Genomic DNA, 19582 nt, shown 5'->3' with positions numbered 1-19582 from the left:
CTCTCTCTACCCCCCAGTCGCTCTCTCTCTTCCCCCCCAGTCTCACTCTCTCTCTCTCTCTCTCCCCACCCCCCCAGTCGCTCTCTCTCTCTCTCTCTTCCAACAACAACATGCCCTCGAAAAAGCCTCGGCACCGCCGGGCACTTCAGCTAGTAAACTATAAATTACATTAAATAACTATTTTAAACAATAATTTAAATTTTTGAAAAAAATAATTTAATATTCTAACGGGGCTAAAAATAAACTTACCTTGCTTTAAAGTATTTAAAAATAATAAACCTGTGGAAATTTTTTTTTAATTTTCATTAATTCACCACTTACCTTGTAAAAAGCAGGCCTTACACCTGCTTTTTATATTTCTAACTTCTGCAGGCTTACGATCCCGGAGAAACCTGTAAAAAAAAAACGAAGTTGGATGCGCACGCGCAGCCTCCCCCGCGCACAGCGTTCGACCTCTGAACCCCTTCGTTCAGAGGAACGGAAGTGCCGGTTTCCCGCGCATGCACAGTGCATGCAGGAAACCGGCACTTCCATCGGGCCCACGGGTGAGTACCCCATGCGTACTCACCCGTGGAGACCCGAATTTCTGGGCCAATGTAAACTTAGGATAAAAGCAGAAAATGCTGGAAACACTCAGCAGGTCAGGCAGCATATGTGGAGAGAGAAACAGAGTTACCGTTTCAGATCGATGACCTTTCATCGTTTCTCTCTCCACAGATGCTGCCTGACCTGCTGAGTATTTCCAGCATTATCTGTTTTTATTTCAGATTTCCAGCATCTGCGGTATTTTGCTTATGTAAATTTAGGACTTGAATAAATTCTTCTTTATGCAAGGTGTAATAGAGCTATAATTAACTAATATCTAATTTTTATACAGAGAAAATACTTATGTTATGTTACAGAGGGGCCGTGGATTTTTACAACATGGGAGGGGGGCTCGGAAGCAATAAGATTAATCTAATGCATATTCATCTTCTTGTAGAAAAAGGTTGCCTTCAAAAGAAAGGATAACAAAGTGCAGACAGGTGGAGGGCTTCACACTCCCATTTTATGTGATCATAGAGGGCATTGACTGGGACAGTATAGACAGCATGGATATTGTTTGGGCAGGAGGAGAGGAATGTGCTCCAGGTTTGTACACTTTGAAAGGCAGATGTGTTTGTGCAAATTTGGTGTAAAGCAGTGACTGTATTGTGCTGCAAAATATGGCATCTATCTGTGTAGCAACAATGCTATTTACATACATTTACGTATATGCCATTTTCTTTATTACAGATGTCCAGCAGTATCAAGCCAGGCGCTCTCATGAATGAGCCTTACCACATCATCAATACCCCACTTACCTTTAAAATGTGGTGATGTCAGGAACTCATCCAGCTCCCTTGTGAATGTTTGCTGCGAATCCACACTCCCTGCTTAGCAACATCAGCACTTGAAGCACGTATTAGCCCAGAGACATCACATTCCAAAGATTTTTTTTTACTGATTTAAAAAAGGAAACACAGGGCTAATTACTACTTGGAAAAGGGAAGAAGTGGTGGCTAAAGAAGAAGCTGGTTGCTGCTGAGCATCATCACAGGCCCTGCTTGGTTGCTTTGTGATACCAATCACATGAGGCCAGCTCTGAAACAGAGGGTACTTCAAGAGCACAAATGGGCGAACCTGTCACGCATCTCCTTTTAGCGCATGATGCAAACAGTTCTCAGTAGCCTAGAAATGATTGTTGGCGATGTTAGTGAACCAACGCTTAATGCATTCCTTTGACATTCATCTTCCAGTTATTTTAATGGAGGTGCAAATCAGTTCATTTTAAAAGAGCTAATGCCTCTGTAAAAAAATAAAGGGCAGAAAAAAGCCATATGAACTTGTTAAGTGCTTGTACACTAATATGGCCAACTGTAATTTCTAGACTTATAATGGCTCTAGATATTAGGATACCATAAAAACATACAAACACAGTTATTTCATAACTTTTCCTCACATTTCCTGTCAATCTGCAATATTCTTCCTGTTACGATGATTGCAACATCAATACATTTAATGAGAAGTGAGAGACCAAATTTAACCAGTTATAGTTGCTCGATAGACAAAGCTACATTTTGAATACAGTGATGGATTATCATTTACACTGCTGACAATACAAGGGAGGCTTCCGTTAATTCGAAGCAGAGTACGCAATATTGTTTTTCTTTTTAAAGTTTTCCTAACGTCTTTTTCTGCCTGTTTTCTCCACTCTCCAGTGAAGGGAAGTAAGGGACTACCATAGCAGTAGCATTAGCTTTCCTGTCAAAACTATAGAGTTTATATTCTAATAGAGGGTCTTTACCAGAGCTAGAATAGCCCTGTGCCCAGAAAGAGGAAATACTGCACAGTCAGGGGGACTGTGAAGAGAGAAAGGGGAAACACAGAAAAAGATAGCAAATGAAGAGAAAAATAGAATAAAGGGGTTGGGGGTGTTGAAAGACCACCACTTTATTATAGGCAACAGAGAAGGGCTGGGTCAGGAAAGTCAACAGCTGGGGTGGGGGAGAGAGAAGCAGTGCACAGCTGGTTGTGGAGTGCTGCAAATGTCAATATGACCTCACACTTCAGGCTTCCAATGTGACTGGGAAGGTTGCACCACTGTCACTGTGCCCTCGCATTGCAGATTTCCTAAACAACGAGGGAATTTAGTCAGCCTACATCGTTTGTGAGAGATTAGATACTCAGAACCACAGAAAGCAGACAGTGGCAGAAAGCAGAGGCATTGGGCCAGATTTTGCGGTGGTAATGACGGCAAACTGTCAGCGTTGGCCGTCATTACCTCTCTGAAACTGACCGTAACTTCAGGATTTAGCGCATGCGCAAGTAAATGTGAAAATCCTGAAGTTGTGGTCAGTCATTCCCTGCTCCACCACAGGCTGCGCTGTGGAACTTCCCAGAGCCTACAATCAATGAAATCAGTTGAACTGACGAACACTTAACACAAAAGCAAAATACGGCAGATGCAGGAAATCTGAAATAAAAACAGAAAATGCTGGAAATACTTAGCAGGTCAGACAGCATCTGTGGAGAGAGAAACAGAGTTAATGGGCTGGATTTTACCAGCCCTGAGGAGGCGGGTTTGGAGGCGGAACTGCTGGGAAAGTCAAAAAGAATGGGAGCAGGTCCCGAACCCGCTCCCAACCCGCCTCCAACCAACCGGGAGTCGGGTCGTTGATTTGCGCAGGGACCTGACTCCTAGCGGCAGGAAGTGGATTATAGCCGGTTAAGAGGCTATTCCCAATTTTACGGCATCTGCTGCGGGCTTTCCGACGTGGGGAACCCCGCCAGGGTAAGTGAGGTGTGCTGTGGGTCTATTGTTATGTTGGTGTTTGGGTGACAGCTGCAGAAGTGGTGTGAAGGATGCAATGGGACAATGTTTAGTATCAGAGGTAAGGAAATGTTGGGAAAGTCATTTTTAATGTTGTTAGATGTTTCTGCAGGTGACAAGCTGTGAAGTGTTTGTGTAGCTCATCTCATCGGGAGAAGCGACAGATGGCTTCTGCAATCTCAGCTACAGCTGCCATCTATTTTATCCTAAGGAGAGAGTAATTGGAGAGCCTGGGTCTGTTCATCAGATGTCGCAGGGGGCAGCAGTCCCACCCCCAACTCATCTCGGTAAGTGAAATCCAGCCCTATGTGTCAGGTCGATGATCTTTCATCAGAACTGGAAAAGTTAGAGATATAACAAAGTTTTAAGCAAGTGCAGAGATAGGGAAAGGGGGAGGGGAGGAAAGAACAAAAGGGAAGGTCTGTGATAGGGTGGAAGGCAGGAGAGATTAAATGACAAAAGGTATGATTGTACGAAAACTTATGTTTTTCCTATCTAATTACGCTGTTAAACACCCCATTAAAAATTAAGCCTTGTTTGAATAAGTGTAACTGGAGTTTTAATGGCGTATTGACTGCTGAACAAACATCCTGGCCCTGAAAAACTAATTTTATATTTGTGGAATGTCAAATTTCTCCATTATGATAGAAAATTACTAGATTTTTTAAATAATAAAAGAACATTTAAAATTTTTTAAATAATTTGTTTATGATAGTTCAGCTTCTACCGTAATGTGCATGTCCCAATCTTTATTTCGCTCTCTGTAAAAAATGTTTTTTAAGTGAATTGAATCAGTGCTTTTTATTTCCTGGGTTGCTGTCTGTGAGTATTCTTGGGAGAAGGGGAAGTGCAACGAGACCTGGGTGTCCTTGTGCACCAGTTGCTGAAGGTAAGCATGCAGGTGCCACAGGCGGTTAAGAAGGCAAATGGTATGTTGGCCTTCGTAGCGAGAGCGTTTGAGTACAGGAACAAGGATGTCTTGCTGCAGTTGTACAGGGCCTTGGTGAGACCACATCTTGAGTATTGTGTGCAGTTTTGGTCACCTTATCTGAGGAAGGATGTTCTTGCCATGGAAGGAGTTCAGCGAAGATTCACCAGGCTGATACCTGGGATGGCAGGAATGACATATGGGGAGAGATTGGGTCGATTGGGCTTATACTCACTGGAGTTTAGAAGAATGAGAGGTGATCTCATTGAAACATGTAAAATTCTGACAGGACTGGACAGACTAGATGCAGGAAGGATGTTCCCGATGGTCAGGGAGTCCAGAACCAGGGGACACAGTCTAAGGATAAGGGGTAAGCCATTTAGGACAGAAATGAGGAGGAATTTCTTCACCCAGAGAGTGGTGAACCTGTGGAATTCTCTACCACAGAAGGCAGTAGAGGCCAATTCATTAAATATATTCAAGAAGGAGTTGGATACATTTCTTAAGGCTAAAGGGATCAAGGGATATGGGGAGAAGGCAGGGACAGGGTACTGAATTTGGATGATCAGCCATGATCGCATTGAATGGCGGAGCAGGCTCGAGGGGCCGAATGGCCTATTCCTGCTCCTATCTTCTATGTTTCAATGCGATTGTCCGCTTAGACAGCTTGATGACATCACTGCTGCTCTACACTCGGGATCCCCTTTTGACAGCGCTACAATCAAATTAACGTCGCGAAACCTAAAGTTTTCGCCACAGAGATTGCGAGATCTATGTGGGCAGCTTTTTGAGGCTAGCGGCGCTCGCCGTCACTTCGCCGCTGACCGCAAATTCCAGGGCATCCTGTTTAACCAGGAGCTTAATCTTTCTCTACAGTTGCGGACACTTAATCTATTCAATTCTTTCACCTTAAAAGCAGCTTGAAATCCAGCCGCATTGTCGCTGCGGGTGAACCCGTTGCTAGAAAGACCCCCAGTGGGCAGCAAGTTACACTAGGGACATAGTCCTGGAGGTTTTATCACAGGAACTAATGCCTCCAACCACCCTGCCCAGTCAAACAGCTATCTTCTCCATCTCTAATAGTTTTGTAACTAATAAATAAGTGTTCAAAGAAAATGGGGAAAAAAACCTGTTTTTAATGGCCCTATGATTTCTCTCCTGGGCTGCTCGCTGCAGCAGATTAATCTTCAATTCCTGGAGACTCCAGGCCAATTACATCAAAACTCTCCAGCAAAACTAACATTATGTGACGGGTTAACTTTTAAGAAATCACACAACACCAGGTTATAGTCCAACAGCTTTATTTGAAATCACAAGCTTTCGGAGCGCTGCTCCTTCTTCAGGTGAAGTGGAGAAATGCATAAAGACACAGCTTATATAGTCAGAGAATCATGTCAGATGTTTACAGGTAACCTTTCCAACTGCCATTTGTCACACCTCGGCAGAGAGATAATCACAGCAGTCAAAGGTGTGAATGGTGTCCAAACAGGTCAGTCAGGGAAACATTACATCAAAGAACAATGAGGTGGGGTCACAAGGGGTCAAATATTGCAGATGCTGGGGTCTGTATGAAAAACAAAAAAAGACAAAAAACATTTTTTTTGGCTGGAAATCACAGCAGGTCCGGCCGCATCTGTGTAGAGAGAACAAGCCAATGTCGACTCGAGTCTGGATGACCCTGCATCAGGTGGGGTTACATGTAGCGTGACATGAACCCAAGATCTCGGTTAACACTTCAGCAGTCAAGGACATTCAGCCTCCGATCTTCGGGTAAGCATTCTCCAAGGTGGCCTTCGAGACACACGACAACGCAAAATCGTCGAGCAGAAACTGATAGCCAAGTTCCGCACCCATGAGGACGGCCTTAACCGAGATCTTGGGTTCATGTCACGCTACATGTAACCCCACCTGATGCAGGGTCATCCAGACTCGAGTCGACATTGGCTTGTTCTCTCTACACAGATGCGGCCGGACCTGCTGTGATTTCCAGCCAAAAAAAATGTTTTTTGTCTTTTTTTGTTTTTCATACAGACCCCAGCATCTGCAATATTTGACCCCTTGTGACCCCACCTCATTGTTCTTTGATGTAATGTTTCCCTGACTGACCTGTTTGGACACCATTCACACCTTTGACTGCTGTGATTATCTCTCTGCCGAGGTGTGACAAATGGCAGTTGGAAAGGTTACCTGTAAACATCTGACATGATTCTCTGACTATATAAGCTGTGTCTTTATGCATTTCTCCACTTCACCTGAAGAAGGAGCAGCGCTCCGAAAGCTTGTGATTTCAAATAAAGCTGTTGGACTATAACCTGGTGTTGTGTGATTTCTTACATTTGTCCACCCCAGTCCAACTCCGGCATCTCCACACCAGGGTTAACTTTTAAACCGCTTATAGCAACGCTAACTAGAGGCGTAACAGGTATTGCAGGTAAATGGGGACACTGAAAATGGGGGTTGCCATTAGTGCCATAGCTATTGCTTGAGCTCGGAGTTGCCGATGGATATTGACATAGAACGCTGCGAAGCTTCAACTTGATACTTTTCTGATCATGTGATGGGGATTGTAATGTGACGCGGAAGTCAGCTGACGGCCATCAGCCAGCAGGATGGTGATGGTCTGGCCGCTTTCGGTCTTGTTGCTCGGCTTCACCAGCGCTCTGAGCCCCCGGGAGTCCTCGTTCCGGGAGGTGAAGGTGCTGAGCGGCTTGTGGAGCTTCCGGGCGGATCAGTCCTCCACCAGGAACCAGGGCTTCGAGGAGGATTGGTACCGGCGACCCCTAAGAGAGGTAAGGTTCCTGTTGAAAGGGCAACGTCCCAGGTCAGAAGGTTCATGTCCTGGTGCCTCCCTGGGAGAGACACAGAGTCCTGCTCACAGTGTAAATGCCTTATCCCACTGAGGGAGATCGTGTCTCCTGAGAAGGGTAATGCCCTAGTTATTCCATGAAAAGGCCACTGTCTCCGTGAGGTAACGTCCCAGCATAGGGTTCCCCTTGTCCTCTCCTTTCACCCCACCAGCCTCCACATTCAACTGATCATTCTCTGCCATTTCCACCACCTCCAGCGTGATCCCACCACCAAACGCATCTTCCCCTCCCCTCCCCTCCCCTCCCCTTTCAGCATTCCGGAGGGACCGCTCCCTCGACAACGCCCTGGTCCCCCCCTCAATCACCCCCAACAGCCTCTCCCCTCCCCACGGTACCTTCCCGTGCAAGCGCAGGAGATGCAACACCTGCCCTTTTACCTCTTCCCTTTCTACTGTCCAGGGCCCCAAACACCCCTTTCAGGTGAAGGTGATTTACTTGTACTACTTGCAATTTAGTATACCGTATATTCGCTGCTCACGATGTGGTCTCCTCTACATTGAGGAGACCAAACGCAGATTGGGTGACTGCTTTGCGGAACACCTCGGGTCAGTTCGTAAGGGTGACCCCAAGCTTCCGGTCGCCTGTCACTTTAATTCTCCGCTCCACTCCACTCCCACTCTGACCTCTCTGCCCTTGGCCTCTTGCACTGTTCCAACGAAGCTCAACGTAAGCTCGAGGAACAGCACCTCATCTTTCGATTAGGCACTTAGTGTTCTGGACTCAACATAGAGTTCAACAATTTCAGACTGTAACCTCTGCCCTTATTTTTTCAGGCAGCAGCTGTTGCTGATTTTGCCATCCCCATTTGCAACATTTAATCTCTTCCTGCCTTCCATCCTGTCGACCCTTTTGTTCTTTCCTCCCCTCCCCCAGCCTCTACACTTGCCAAAACCTGTTACATCTCTAAACTTTTTCCAGTTCTGACGAAGGGTCACAGACCTGAAACGTTAACTCTGTTTCTCTCTCCACGGATGCTGCCTGACCTGCTGTGTTTCCAGCATTTTCTGTTGTTATTTCAGATTTCCAGCATCCGCAGTGTTTTGCTATCACCAGCATACCTGGTAGTGGTACTTCCCAGCAGTCTTTAAAGGCAATAATGTAATAACTTGCATTTATGTAGCACCTTTCATGATCTCGGGACGTCCCAAAGCGCTTTACAGCCAATGCAGTAATGTAGGAAACATAGTAGTCAATTTGTACACAGTAAGGTCTGGCAAACAGCAATGAGATAAATGACCAGACAATCTGCTAAGTGATATTGGTTGAGGGCTAAACATTTGCAAGGACACTTGGGAGAACTTCTCAGCTCTTCAAAATAGTACCATGGGATCCTGTACATCCACCCGAGAGGGCAGACAGGGCCTCGGTTTAACATCTCACCCGAGAGACTGCACCTCAGACAGTGTAGCACTCCCTCAGTACTGCACTAGATTTTGTGCTCGAGTCTCTGGTGTGAGACTTGAACCCATAATCTTCTGACTCGGGCGAGTCCTGTGTATTTGTTTCAATGGCTTCTAAGAGGGACAGTGCCCAAGTGAGGTAAGATCCCAGTAGCCCTCAAGATGGCTAATGTTCTGGTAAGTTGACATCCCAGTGAGCCCTGACCGATGTTCTCAGCAGCCCCTAAGAGTGGTAATTAATTTTGTATAAAGAGTAAAATGCATCTGGGAGGAATAAAATGGATGGTTTCGATGCAAATTATTGCCCTCCCCATAATGTTTACAGACTCGAGGCAAGACTTATCCCCCCAGTAGGGATAATGTGGACATTATCAATGCAAAACGTACCAGCTTCCCCTGCCCACCACCCCCTCTCTTTCCCCCCCCCCCCCCCCCAACCCCCCGGCTTTTAGGTAACACGTACATTATCAGCTCAAAAATACTGCCCTTCACCCGTGAAAGACACCTTGAGTACTGTATCCATTCAATATGTAATAGCAGATCATCAGAAACTTTCATCAGAAGAGCCTTTTGAATTGCACCAGATACTTGCATCTTAACTGTGTGTTTGCATTATGTCCCATCAAAGTATTTTCTTCTTTTGTTGTCAGACTGGGTCAGTGCTTGACATGCCTGTTCCAGCAAGTTACAACGACATCACACAGGACCACAAGCTGAGAGATTTCATTGGCTGGGTGTGGTATGAAAAGGAGGTTTGGGTGCCCAGGCAGTGGATTTCACCTGATGCGAGAAAGAGAGTTGTGCTGAGTGTTGGCAGTGCCAATTACTACTCAGTTGTTGTAAGTGTTCTTAATCATTTCATATTGTATTAAGCTAACATTTGGGAAAAATCTTCACCACTAGCATAATTGTTTTATTTTGGGCAAAATATTTGAATATGTGAAGTTTTTTGGAATGCATACAGCAGATAAGAATTATTTTGATTTGATCAGCAAGGTAAGTGATGTGGTGAAATAATAGGCCTTTGAGTTGATGATAATGTGCCAGTGAACTAGTCATGTAATTACAGGTGCTTAGAAATGTAACTGCAACTCGCAAAATTGAAGTATGCACATATTATATGGTGTCTGGGTCTGGTAGAAGTAACTGATTAAGCATCTTGCTCAGGGGTGGTCCAGTTCTAACTTCTGTTTGAAAAATTTTCAGCCTAAAATTTCTGTTGAAGGATTAGTTTTGTAGCCTCTAGTTCAGTGACTTGGATTCGGAAACCCAATGTGGATTGGCTGAGGTGCAGATGATACCAGGCGAGGGGAGGTAGTGGAATTGAAGATAACGGCTCAGAAATTACAGAATGAGCTGAACAAAATGTGTAAGTGGACAGAGCAATATCAGATGATGTTTAATACAGATAAATGTAAAGTATGACACACAGGAAGGAAAAATGGGTGACACATACACTCCATGAATGTTGCTGTTGAAATAGCTAAGGATAACGTCGAAAGAGACCTAGCAGTCTTGGTAGACTTGACACTCGGCATGCTTACTCAATACAGAGCCACAATCTATAAAGATAAATAGAATGTTGAACTACATAGCCAAAACAGTAGAATGTAAGTCTGAGGAAGCCATGATCAAACTGCATAGTGCTCTGGTCAGATCTTGCCTCGAGTATTGTGTACAGTTCTGGTAACTGAGGAACAAGGGAGATGTTTAAGCACTGGCAGCAAAGTGGAGAGGGGCTGTGAGGCTGATCCCTAGTGTCAAAGGTTTGCATTATGAAGAAAGCCTGGAGAAACTGGAGCTTTTCAGCCTAAAGAGAAATATAAAATAGGTAAGGGAGTGGAACAGATACATCTGGAATACAAATATCAAACTGTGAGCATACAACAAGGGCATACAAATTCAAACTAGTAAAATGTTAATGTAGCACTTTCAGATAGAGTAGTGGAGGTGAAAACCCTGGAATAATTTTAAGAAACATTTAGATGCAGCAGGGTCTTCTTGGATGGATGAATTAAGATGGGCCAAATCACCTTCCTCATCTATAATTTAGTTTCAGAATTTGTTGCGAGTACACTGCTGGTCATTAAGGATAAGGCAAAAACAGGAAGTTTTGAAAATACTTCTGCACTTTTCTGACTGATGTTAGATAGTGCTGCAGAAAGGTGCAACAACAGCGAAAGGATAAAACGTGACCTGACTAAATAGGGGGCAAACGCAATGGAAAAATGCTTTGTTTAAAATTTAAAAAAAAGTTTTACACATTCCTCCTGAGCACTGCTACGGGAGGATCGGCCTATACAGTTGGGTTGTATGTAACATTAAATTGGTTTTGTTACATTAGTAGGTCTGTCCAGGATGGATGCTCTACCTGCCAGTTTTGTCTCCATCCTCCTCCTCTGAAAGCGTTGACTCCTTAATGTGTTTGCTTTTATGGGTACAGGACACTCCAGCATTTCACTCAAGTGACCATTCATGCCGGCCTTGATACCGAGCCCAAACCTCTCTCCACCTGATGTTCACATGTATAATTCCAGTAGGAGTTGCTAGGTAGTGGTCTGCAATGGGAATGCTGGTTGACTTGATAAGGCCAATGGTAGCACTCCTAATATGGCTGAGCGTAGACTGTGAATCAAACCTGGTACCTTCCTGTCCTACACGGCTCAGTTATTCGTTGCTTAAACCCAGTGAGCCACTAGTTAGGATGAGTGTTTAAACTTTTGTGCAGATCTTTATTGTTTTATTAATCTTTTAAGAGATTTGTTTTTCAATTCGCTTTGAAGATGCGGAGTTAAAGATGATTAATAATTCCACTTAGTATAAAATTGTTCTGTCAGCTGATGCATCAGACATTTTGGCAAATATCTAACACCAAAAGTAGCAAAAGTGAATTACCTCGTAAATGGAGAGAAGTTTTTAGGAAGTGCATACCTCGTTACGATTTAAAACTCACATTTTTTGCGGTACTTTCAGAAACCATGTTAATGAAGATCATTGAATTTGCGTGCATTTTGTACAGTGAGGTTCAGCAATAAGGCCCACATTAGGAAATCTTTGTACTGAACTCTTCTGTGAAACACTTTTAGTGCATTCTGTCCACTCCTCTGGACTAGGCTTAGTGCTTTTCTTTTTTTTTTACAAGAAAATCTCACTTAAGAAAATCTGTCTCGTGCGATTTCTTTAACAAGAGGTCAGTGCAGGAAATCGTTATGAATAAAATGGGACTTTGTTTAATTGAAATTTCTTACCAAGGAAGTCATTTTGCTGTATGTTAAATAGTGCAGCTTCCTATTTTCTTGCCGTTGTGACTTCTTGTAACAGAAAAATGTCTTTGTCTTCTCTCTAGTAAACACACTGTAGCAGTGCACAGTTAGTGGCTGGTTCTGTGCCAATCTTGCCGACAGGAGCTTGTTTCCAAATTTCCTGCGGAATGTTAAAAACTGGTGTAAAACAAACGCTACCGCAGCGCCACCGATATGGGAATAGCGGGTGGGCTGCTGTCTTCTGACATGATGTCTCGCCCTCGGAGCCTCTTGCCTCTGCTGCTCCTTTTCCTCTTCAAATATTAGACAGGACAGGGGCCTACCCATTGGAAAGACCATTCCAGCCGCCCAGTCCTTCTGAACGCCTGGGAGGAGGGGCAGGTGCACCGAGATTGACAGCACCGTGGCTCCCAGTAAGAAAAATCCAAAGCAAATCATTATCAAACCCCAGAAATCTCAGTTACGCTGATTTATGAGGTGACTTCGGGCTGTGTGGCAATAAAATTATTGGGCATAACTCTACGCCAGTTCGGGTGACCTGGTCTTTTGCACAGGAGGCCAGGCTATGTAAACGAGTTTCAGCAGACGTGTCTCAGAATTGGGGCAAACGATTGAGGAGATTTCTGTGTTGCACTATGCCACTCTTGCACTAAAAATTTCAGGAAATTTTGGGCCTTTATTTTGCTTTTAAGTAATTATATAAACTTAAATGGGTAAGGATTTATATAACCCTGTGAATATATTTTGATCACCGCACCAATATTTTGAGAGAGCTCCAAAAAATAATAATTCCATTAACTTTAGAGTTTTGTAAAGTGAAAAATGTTAGTGTCCTAATTGATGTGCCTTTGTCTTTTCGCAGTGGGTAAATGGTGCTCGGGTTGCCTTCCATGAAGGTGGCCACCTTCCTTTTGAAGCTGACATCACTAAAGTTCTTCAGAGTAGTCCAACTCTTCAGTGCAGAATCACCATTGCAGTAAACAACACACTTACCCCATATACTTTACCTCCAGGAAGGATTCAATACATGACTGATACAAAAAGGTGAGACAGTTTCAGTAATAGACAGTGATAAACCGTACATTGTTATTTTTGTTTCTTTAGTATATTCTAAAATACGAGAAACTGGACTTTTGTCAGTCGTATTGGGAATAATTTATCTCTGTAAACTACATCTTAATATTTTTAAAGTTTGTCTAATTAAGCTAAAGGGCTTTGGGTGAATATATCAAAATTAAACTTTTTTGGTAGGATACCAAACAATTCAGCTACAAATAACAACAGAAAATGCTGGAAACATTCAGCAGGTCAGACTGCATCTGTGGAGAGAGAAACAGAGTTAACGTTTCAGGTCGATGACCCTTCGTCAGAACTGGAAAAAGTTAGAGATGCAACAGGTTTTAAGCAGCTACAACCCTATCTTTAACTCTTGAATTTTACTGAAAGACTTAGTCACCAGAACTATTCTTACTGCTGAAGTTAGGTGGGGGCGGGGAATCCAATTTTTCTTCTGAAGATGCTGATTAATATTTGATATGGTTCCACACTTGGTGCCCTCCAGTACCATAGCCAAGTGGCAATTCTCCACGTGAGAGACTAGGCCATGTATGTTGGCAGGCTGTTTGACTGTGACAGAGATGCTACTGCTAAGTCGGATTCTGTGCATGCCTGACGTTCACACACCAGTGCTTCCAGCAGGGGGTCATGGCACGACATACACACCAGTGCTTCCAGCAGGGCTCATGGCATGACATAACAATCAGGAGCTGGAGCTCTGAGTATGTATTTATTTTTGATTCTAGCCCAAGAGCACAGCGGCCAATTGCAATGCCCCTGCCATCACTTGACTAAGATCAACTAACTTGACGCAAAGGTTCAATTAGTGTTGGTAGTAATTAGAGGATATGTTTGATATTTGAAACATGTACACAAGCTAAACCGAGTGGATAAGTCAACTGTGGTGTGTGGTCACCTCCGAGGGTTGTCGTCTGTTTTTTAAGTAATACCATAGGTTGCTCTTTGTTGTCAACATTGTAATCTTTGAAACTGGCACTTCAAACAAAAGTAGTCCTCATAAAATGTTAAGTTTTAAAACCTATAATGCAATCAGGAAAGCTAAAATAAACAAGTACCACATAATAGACATGTTAGCAAAATTAAAACCCATGGGATTAAAGGGACAGTGACCGAGTGGATACGAGATTGTCAAAGGGACAGAAAGCAGAGTAGTGATGAACGATTGTTTTTTCAGACTGGAGGGAAGTGTAACTAGTGTTCCCCAGGGGTCGGTGTTGGGACCACCACGCTTTTTGATATATGTTAATGACCTGGACTTGGGCATAATTTCAAAGTTTGCAGATGACACGAAACTGGGAAATGCAGTAAACAATGAGGAGGATAGTAACAGACCTCAGCAGGACATCGACAGACTGGTGAAATGAAGACCCATGGCAGATGAAATTTAACGCAGGGAAGTGTGAAGCGATTCATTTTGGTAGGACGAATGAGGGACAATATAAACTAAATGGCACAATTTTAAAGGGGGTGCAAGAACCTGGGGGTGTACGTACACAAGTCTTTGAAGGTGGCAGGACAAGCTGAGAAGGCTGTTGAAAAGGAATACGGGATCCCTGGCTTTATAAATAGAGGCATCGAGTACAAAAGCAAGGAAGTTATGCTAAACCTTTATAAAACACTGGTTAGGCCCCAGCTGGAGTATTGTGTTCAATTCTGGGCACCACACTTTAGGAAGGATGCCAAGGCCATAGAGAGGGTACAGATGAGATTTACTGGAATGGTATCAGGGATGGGGGACTTCAGTTACGTGAAGAGACTAGTGAAACTGGGGTTGTTCTCCTACGAGCAGAGAAGGTTAAGAGCAGATTTGATAGAGGTGCTCAAAATCATGAAGGGTTTTGGTAGAGTAAATAAGGAGAAACTGTTTCCAGTGGCAGAAGGGTCCACAGATTTAAGGTAATTGGCAAAAGAACCAGAGGCAACATGAGGGGGAAAAAAATGTACACAGTGTTATGATCTGGAATGTGCTGCCTGAAAGGGTGATGGTAGCAGATTCAATAATAACGTTCAGAAAGGAATTGAATAAATACTTGAAGAGGAAAGATTTGCAGGACTATGGGAAAAGAGCAGGGGAGTGTCGACCGTGGGAGGCGGCCCTAGCTGAGTCTGGTCCTGTGCTCACCTGACATCCACATGCATACACCCTCCATCATAAGGTCAGAAGTGGGGGATGCTCACTCATGATTGCACAGTGTTCAGTTCCATTTGCAACTCCTCATCACGAAGCAGTCCATGCCCGCATGCAGCAAGACGTGGACAGCATTCAGACTTGGGCTGATAAGTGGCAAGTAACATTTGTACCACACAAGTGCCAGGCAATGAGCATCTCCAACAAGAGAGTGTCTAACCACCGCCCCTTGACATTCAATGGCACCATCGCTGAATCCTCCACCATCAACCTCCTGGGGTCACCATTGACCAGAAACTTAACTGGACCAGCCACATAAATACTGTGGCTACAAGAGCAGGTCAGAGGCTGGGTATACACTGCAGCGAGTGTCTCACCTCCTGACTCCCCAAGCCTTTCCACCATCTACAAGGCACAAGTCAGGAGTGTGATGAAATACTCTCCACTTGCCTGGATGAGTGCAGCTCCAACAACACTCAAGAAGCTCGACACCATTCAGGACAAAGCAGCCCGCTTGATTGGCACTCCATCCACCACCTTAAACATTCACTCCCTCCACCACCAGCGTACCGTAGCTGCAGTGTGTACCATCTACAAGATGCACTGCAGCAACTCCCAAACCCGCGACCTCTTCCACCTAGAAGGACAAGGGCAGCAGGCGCATGGGAACACCACCACCTCCAAGTTCCCTGCCAAGTCACATGCCATCCTGACTTGGAAATATATCACCGATCCTTCATCGTCGCAGGGTGAAAAAACCTGGAACTCCTTCCCTAACAGCACTGTGGGAGTACCTTCACCACACGGACTGCAGCGGTTCAAGAAGGTGGCTTGGCACCACCTTCTCAAGGGCAACTAGAGATGGGCAATAAATGCTGGCCTTGCCAGCGATGCCCACATTTCCAGCAGGGGGCAGTGCATACTCATGAGAAGCAGGAACCATGACTAGTTTTCCCCTGCCTAACCCAGGGCACTGAGACTGAAGGTAGTGCCCTAAGCCATGTCGGTTGATATCAGCCAACTAGGTCACAAAGCCACCTTACCTGACTAGACTTGAATCACTGCCGTTCTCAGTCTTTTGTTCCAGCTCTTGATAGTCTCTCCTGCAGCTCAGAAACCCTGTGACACCCCTTGGTCCCTGCCTTTGCATACACTCACTAGGCAAAGTGACACTTAGAATATCAACCCTCCAGAAAGACAGTCCTCAATCACTTGCAATGATTATTTTGGATTTAATTTATTCCTCGTTTTCTTTACTGCTTTTTCTTGTGTTCTAGAACTACAAAGCTGCACTAATTTACAGGGATTATTGAATTCTAACTGAAACATCATCACCATGTTCCACAATAAAGTAAGACACCTTGGTTATTGGTGATGCATTTAACGGTGTATATAAATAGGTATAAAGTAGTCACAAAACACAGTATTGAGCATTTAGTATCCCGGTTAAACTCACTTCTATGCATTTCTTCAGCTACCCTCCGGGTTATTTTGTGCAGATTACAAACTTTGATTTCTTCAACTATGCTGGGATTCATCGGCCAGTTCTACTATACACCACGCCCAACGTCTACATAGATGACCTGACGGTTACAACAGACTTTCAAGATGACACAGGTAGGACATTCTGACCGTGAACGGATTGACCTTCCCCAGTACCAGAACCAGCAGATGTAAGCCTTACAAGTAAATCTAGTGGGTGCTGACATTAGCTTCAAATGCTCGATATAGAAGACTAAAAGGACCCTTCACTGCTTTCTATACCAAAAACGATGTCCGTACAACCTCATGGTATTTGTTCTTGGGATTCATTAACATTTTATATAGTGGTATCAATACCATGTTGAAGAAAGAAAGACTTGCATTTATATAGCGCCTTTCACAACCTCGGGACACCCCAAAGCGCTTTACAGCCAATGAAGTACATTTGAAGCACATAAGAAATAGGAGCAGGAGTAGGCCATTCGGCCCCTCGAGTCTGCTCCGCCATTCAATAAGATCATGGTTGATCTGATCTTGGCCTCAACTCCACTTTCCCGCCCGCTCCCCATAACCCTTGATTCCCCTGTAGCTCAAATATCTGTCAATCTCCGCCTTGAATATATTCAATGACTCCGCCTCCACAGCTCACTGGTGTAGGGAATTCCAAAGATTCACGACCCTCTGAGAGAAGAAATTCTTCCTCATCTCCGTCTTAAATGGGCGACCCCTTATTCTGAAACTATGCCCCCTAATTCTAGATTCCCCCACGAGGGGAAATATCCTCCCTGCATCTACCCTGTTAAGCCTCCTCAGAATCTTATGTTTCAATAAGATCACCTCTCATTCTTCTAAACTCCAATGAGTATAGGCTCAACCTTTCCTCATAAGACAACCCTTTCATCCCAGGAATCAACCTAGTGAACCTTCTCTGAACTGCCTCCAATGCAAGTATATCCTTCCTTAAATAAGGGCCCAGAAATTCAGGTCGGGGGCTTCCCGCTGGTGCAAGCCCCCGATCTGCACTTGCCTTGCGCGCCGGCAGTTGAGCTGTAGGGCCCCGTGGGATTCCGATCCGGGGCCTGGCCCAGCTGCCGGCGCGCAGTGCTTGCGTATCCCAGGGGCGCAGTTAGTTCGATGCGTCCCCTGGGATCACGTGGGCCATGGGCAGCCAATCGGAGCAGGGAAATGCCCATTCATAAGTCTTGACAGGAAGAGTTGTCAAGACTTATAAATACTACGGCCCCAAAATAGCAGTAAACCTTCAAATACATTTTTTTAATCACATTTTTTAAATAAACTATAAATTACATTAAATAACTTTTAAACAATAATTTAAATTTTTGAAAAAAATAATTTTATTTTTAGCCCCTTTTAGAATATAAACTTACCTTGCTTTAAAGTATTTAAAAATAATAAACCTGTGGGAAAAAATGTTTTAATTTTAATTAATTGACCGCTTACCTTGTTAAAAAAAACAGGCCTTACGCCTGCTTTTTAAATTTCTAAATCCTGCAGACTTACCCTCACGGAAAAACCTGTTTTAAAAAAAAAAAAAAAAACATAAGTTCAAAGCGCACGCACAGACTCCCCCGCGCATGCGTTCGACCTCTGAACCCCTTCGTTCAGAGGAACGGAAGTGCCGGTTTCCCGCGCACGCGCAGTGCATGCAGGAAACCGGCACTTCCATCGGGCCTACGGGTGAGTACCCCATGCGTACTCACCCGTGGAGACCCGAATTTCTGGGTCAATGAGACCAAAACTGCACACTAGGTGTGGTCTCACCCACGCCCTGTACAGTTGTAGCAAGACTTCCCTACTTTTATACTCCACCCCCCTTGCAATAAAGGCCAACATTCCATTTGTCTTCCTAATTACTTGCTGTACCTGCATGCTAACTTTTGTGTTTCATGTACGAGGACACCCAGACCCCTCTGTACCACAGCATTCTGTAGTCTCTCTCCATTTAAATAAAATGTTGCTTTTCTATTCCTACCAAAGTGGATAACCTCACATTTTCCCACACTGTACTCCATCTGCCAAATTTTTGCCCACTCATTTAACCTATCTATATCCCTTTGTAGATTCTGTGTCCTCCTCACAACTTGCTTTCCCACCTATCTTTGTATCGTCAGCAAATTTGGCAACAGTACACTCGGTCCCTTCATCCAAGTCATTAATATAGATTGTAAATAGTTGAGGCCCCAGCACTGATCCCTGTGGCACTCCACTAGTTACAGTTTGCCAACCTGAAAATTTATCCCGACTCTCTGTCTTCTGTTAGTTAGCCAATCCTCTATCCAAGCTAATATATTACTCCCAACACCATGAGCACTTATCTTGTACAGTAACCTTTTATGTGGCACCTTATTGAATGCCTTTTGGAAATCCAAATACACTACATCTGCTGGTTCCCCTTTATCCACCCTGCTCGTTACATCCTCAAAGAACTCTAATAAATTTGTCAAACACGATTTCCCTTTCATAAAACCATGTTGAGTCTGCTTGATTGTATTATGATTTTCTAAATGTCCTGCTACTACTTCCTTAATAATGGATTCCAGCATTTTCCCAATGACAGATGTTAAGCTAACTGGCCTATAGTTTCCTGCTTCCTGTCTCCCCCCTTTCTTGAATATGGGCGTTACATTTACGGTTTTCCAGTCCATTGGGATCTTTCCAGAGTCTAGTGAATTTTGGAAGATTACAACCAATGCATCCGCTATCTCTGCAGCCAATTCTTTTAAGACCCTAGGATGCAGGCCATCAGGTCCAGTGGACTTGTCAGCCTTTAGTCCCATTAGTTTGCCTAGTACTTTTTCTCTAGTGATAGAGATTGTTTTAAGTTCCTCCCTCCCTATAGCCCCTTGATTTTCTACTGTTCTTGGGATGCTTTTAGTGTCTTCTACCGTGAAGACGGATACAAAATATTTGTTCAAAGTCTCTGCCATTTCCTTGTTTCCCATTATTAATTCTCCAGTCTCATTCTCTAAGGGACCAATGTTTACTTTAGCTACTCTCTTCCTTTTTATATACTTGTAGAAGCTCTTACTGTTTGTTTATATTTCTTGCTAGTTTACTCTCAATC

General features: G+C 44.0%; 1 protein-coding gene across 3 annotated transcripts in view; it reads left to right on the top strand.

Annotated features, from left to right (window-relative positions):
• Positions 1-2526: 2526 nt before the first annotated feature.
• The window catches only part of gusb (glucuronidase, beta), a 36796-nt gene continuing 19740 nt past the window's right edge, over positions 2527-19582 (top strand). The window contains exons 1-4 of one of the 3 annotated variants that reach the window (XR_015073227.1): positions 2527-3639; positions 9198-9386; positions 12673-12854; positions 16490-16632. Coding sequence is in view for 1 of the 3 variants with exons in the window: in XM_085964488.1 (XP_085820614.1) it covers positions 6890-7069; positions 9198-9386; positions 12673-12854; positions 16490-16632 (694 nt within the window). In the remaining 2 variants the exon portion in view is untranslated. Of the gene's footprint in view, positions 3640-6597; positions 7070-9197; positions 9387-12672; positions 12855-16489; positions 16633-19582 lie in introns of those variants that run through there. The other 2 variants (XR_015073226.1, XM_085964488.1) reach the window with 2 other exon arrangements.

This window comes from Somniosus microcephalus, chromosome 22 (assembly GCF_052327205.1).
Source record: "Somniosus microcephalus isolate GS21.2 chromosome 22, FLI_Smic_1.0, whole genome shotgun sequence".
Lineage (NCBI taxonomy): Eukaryota > Metazoa > Chordata > Chondrichthyes > Squaliformes > Somniosidae > Somniosus > Somniosus microcephalus.
The sequence above is the reverse complement of the archived record's forward strand: the minus strand, read 5'-3'. Positions and strand labels throughout refer to the sequence as shown.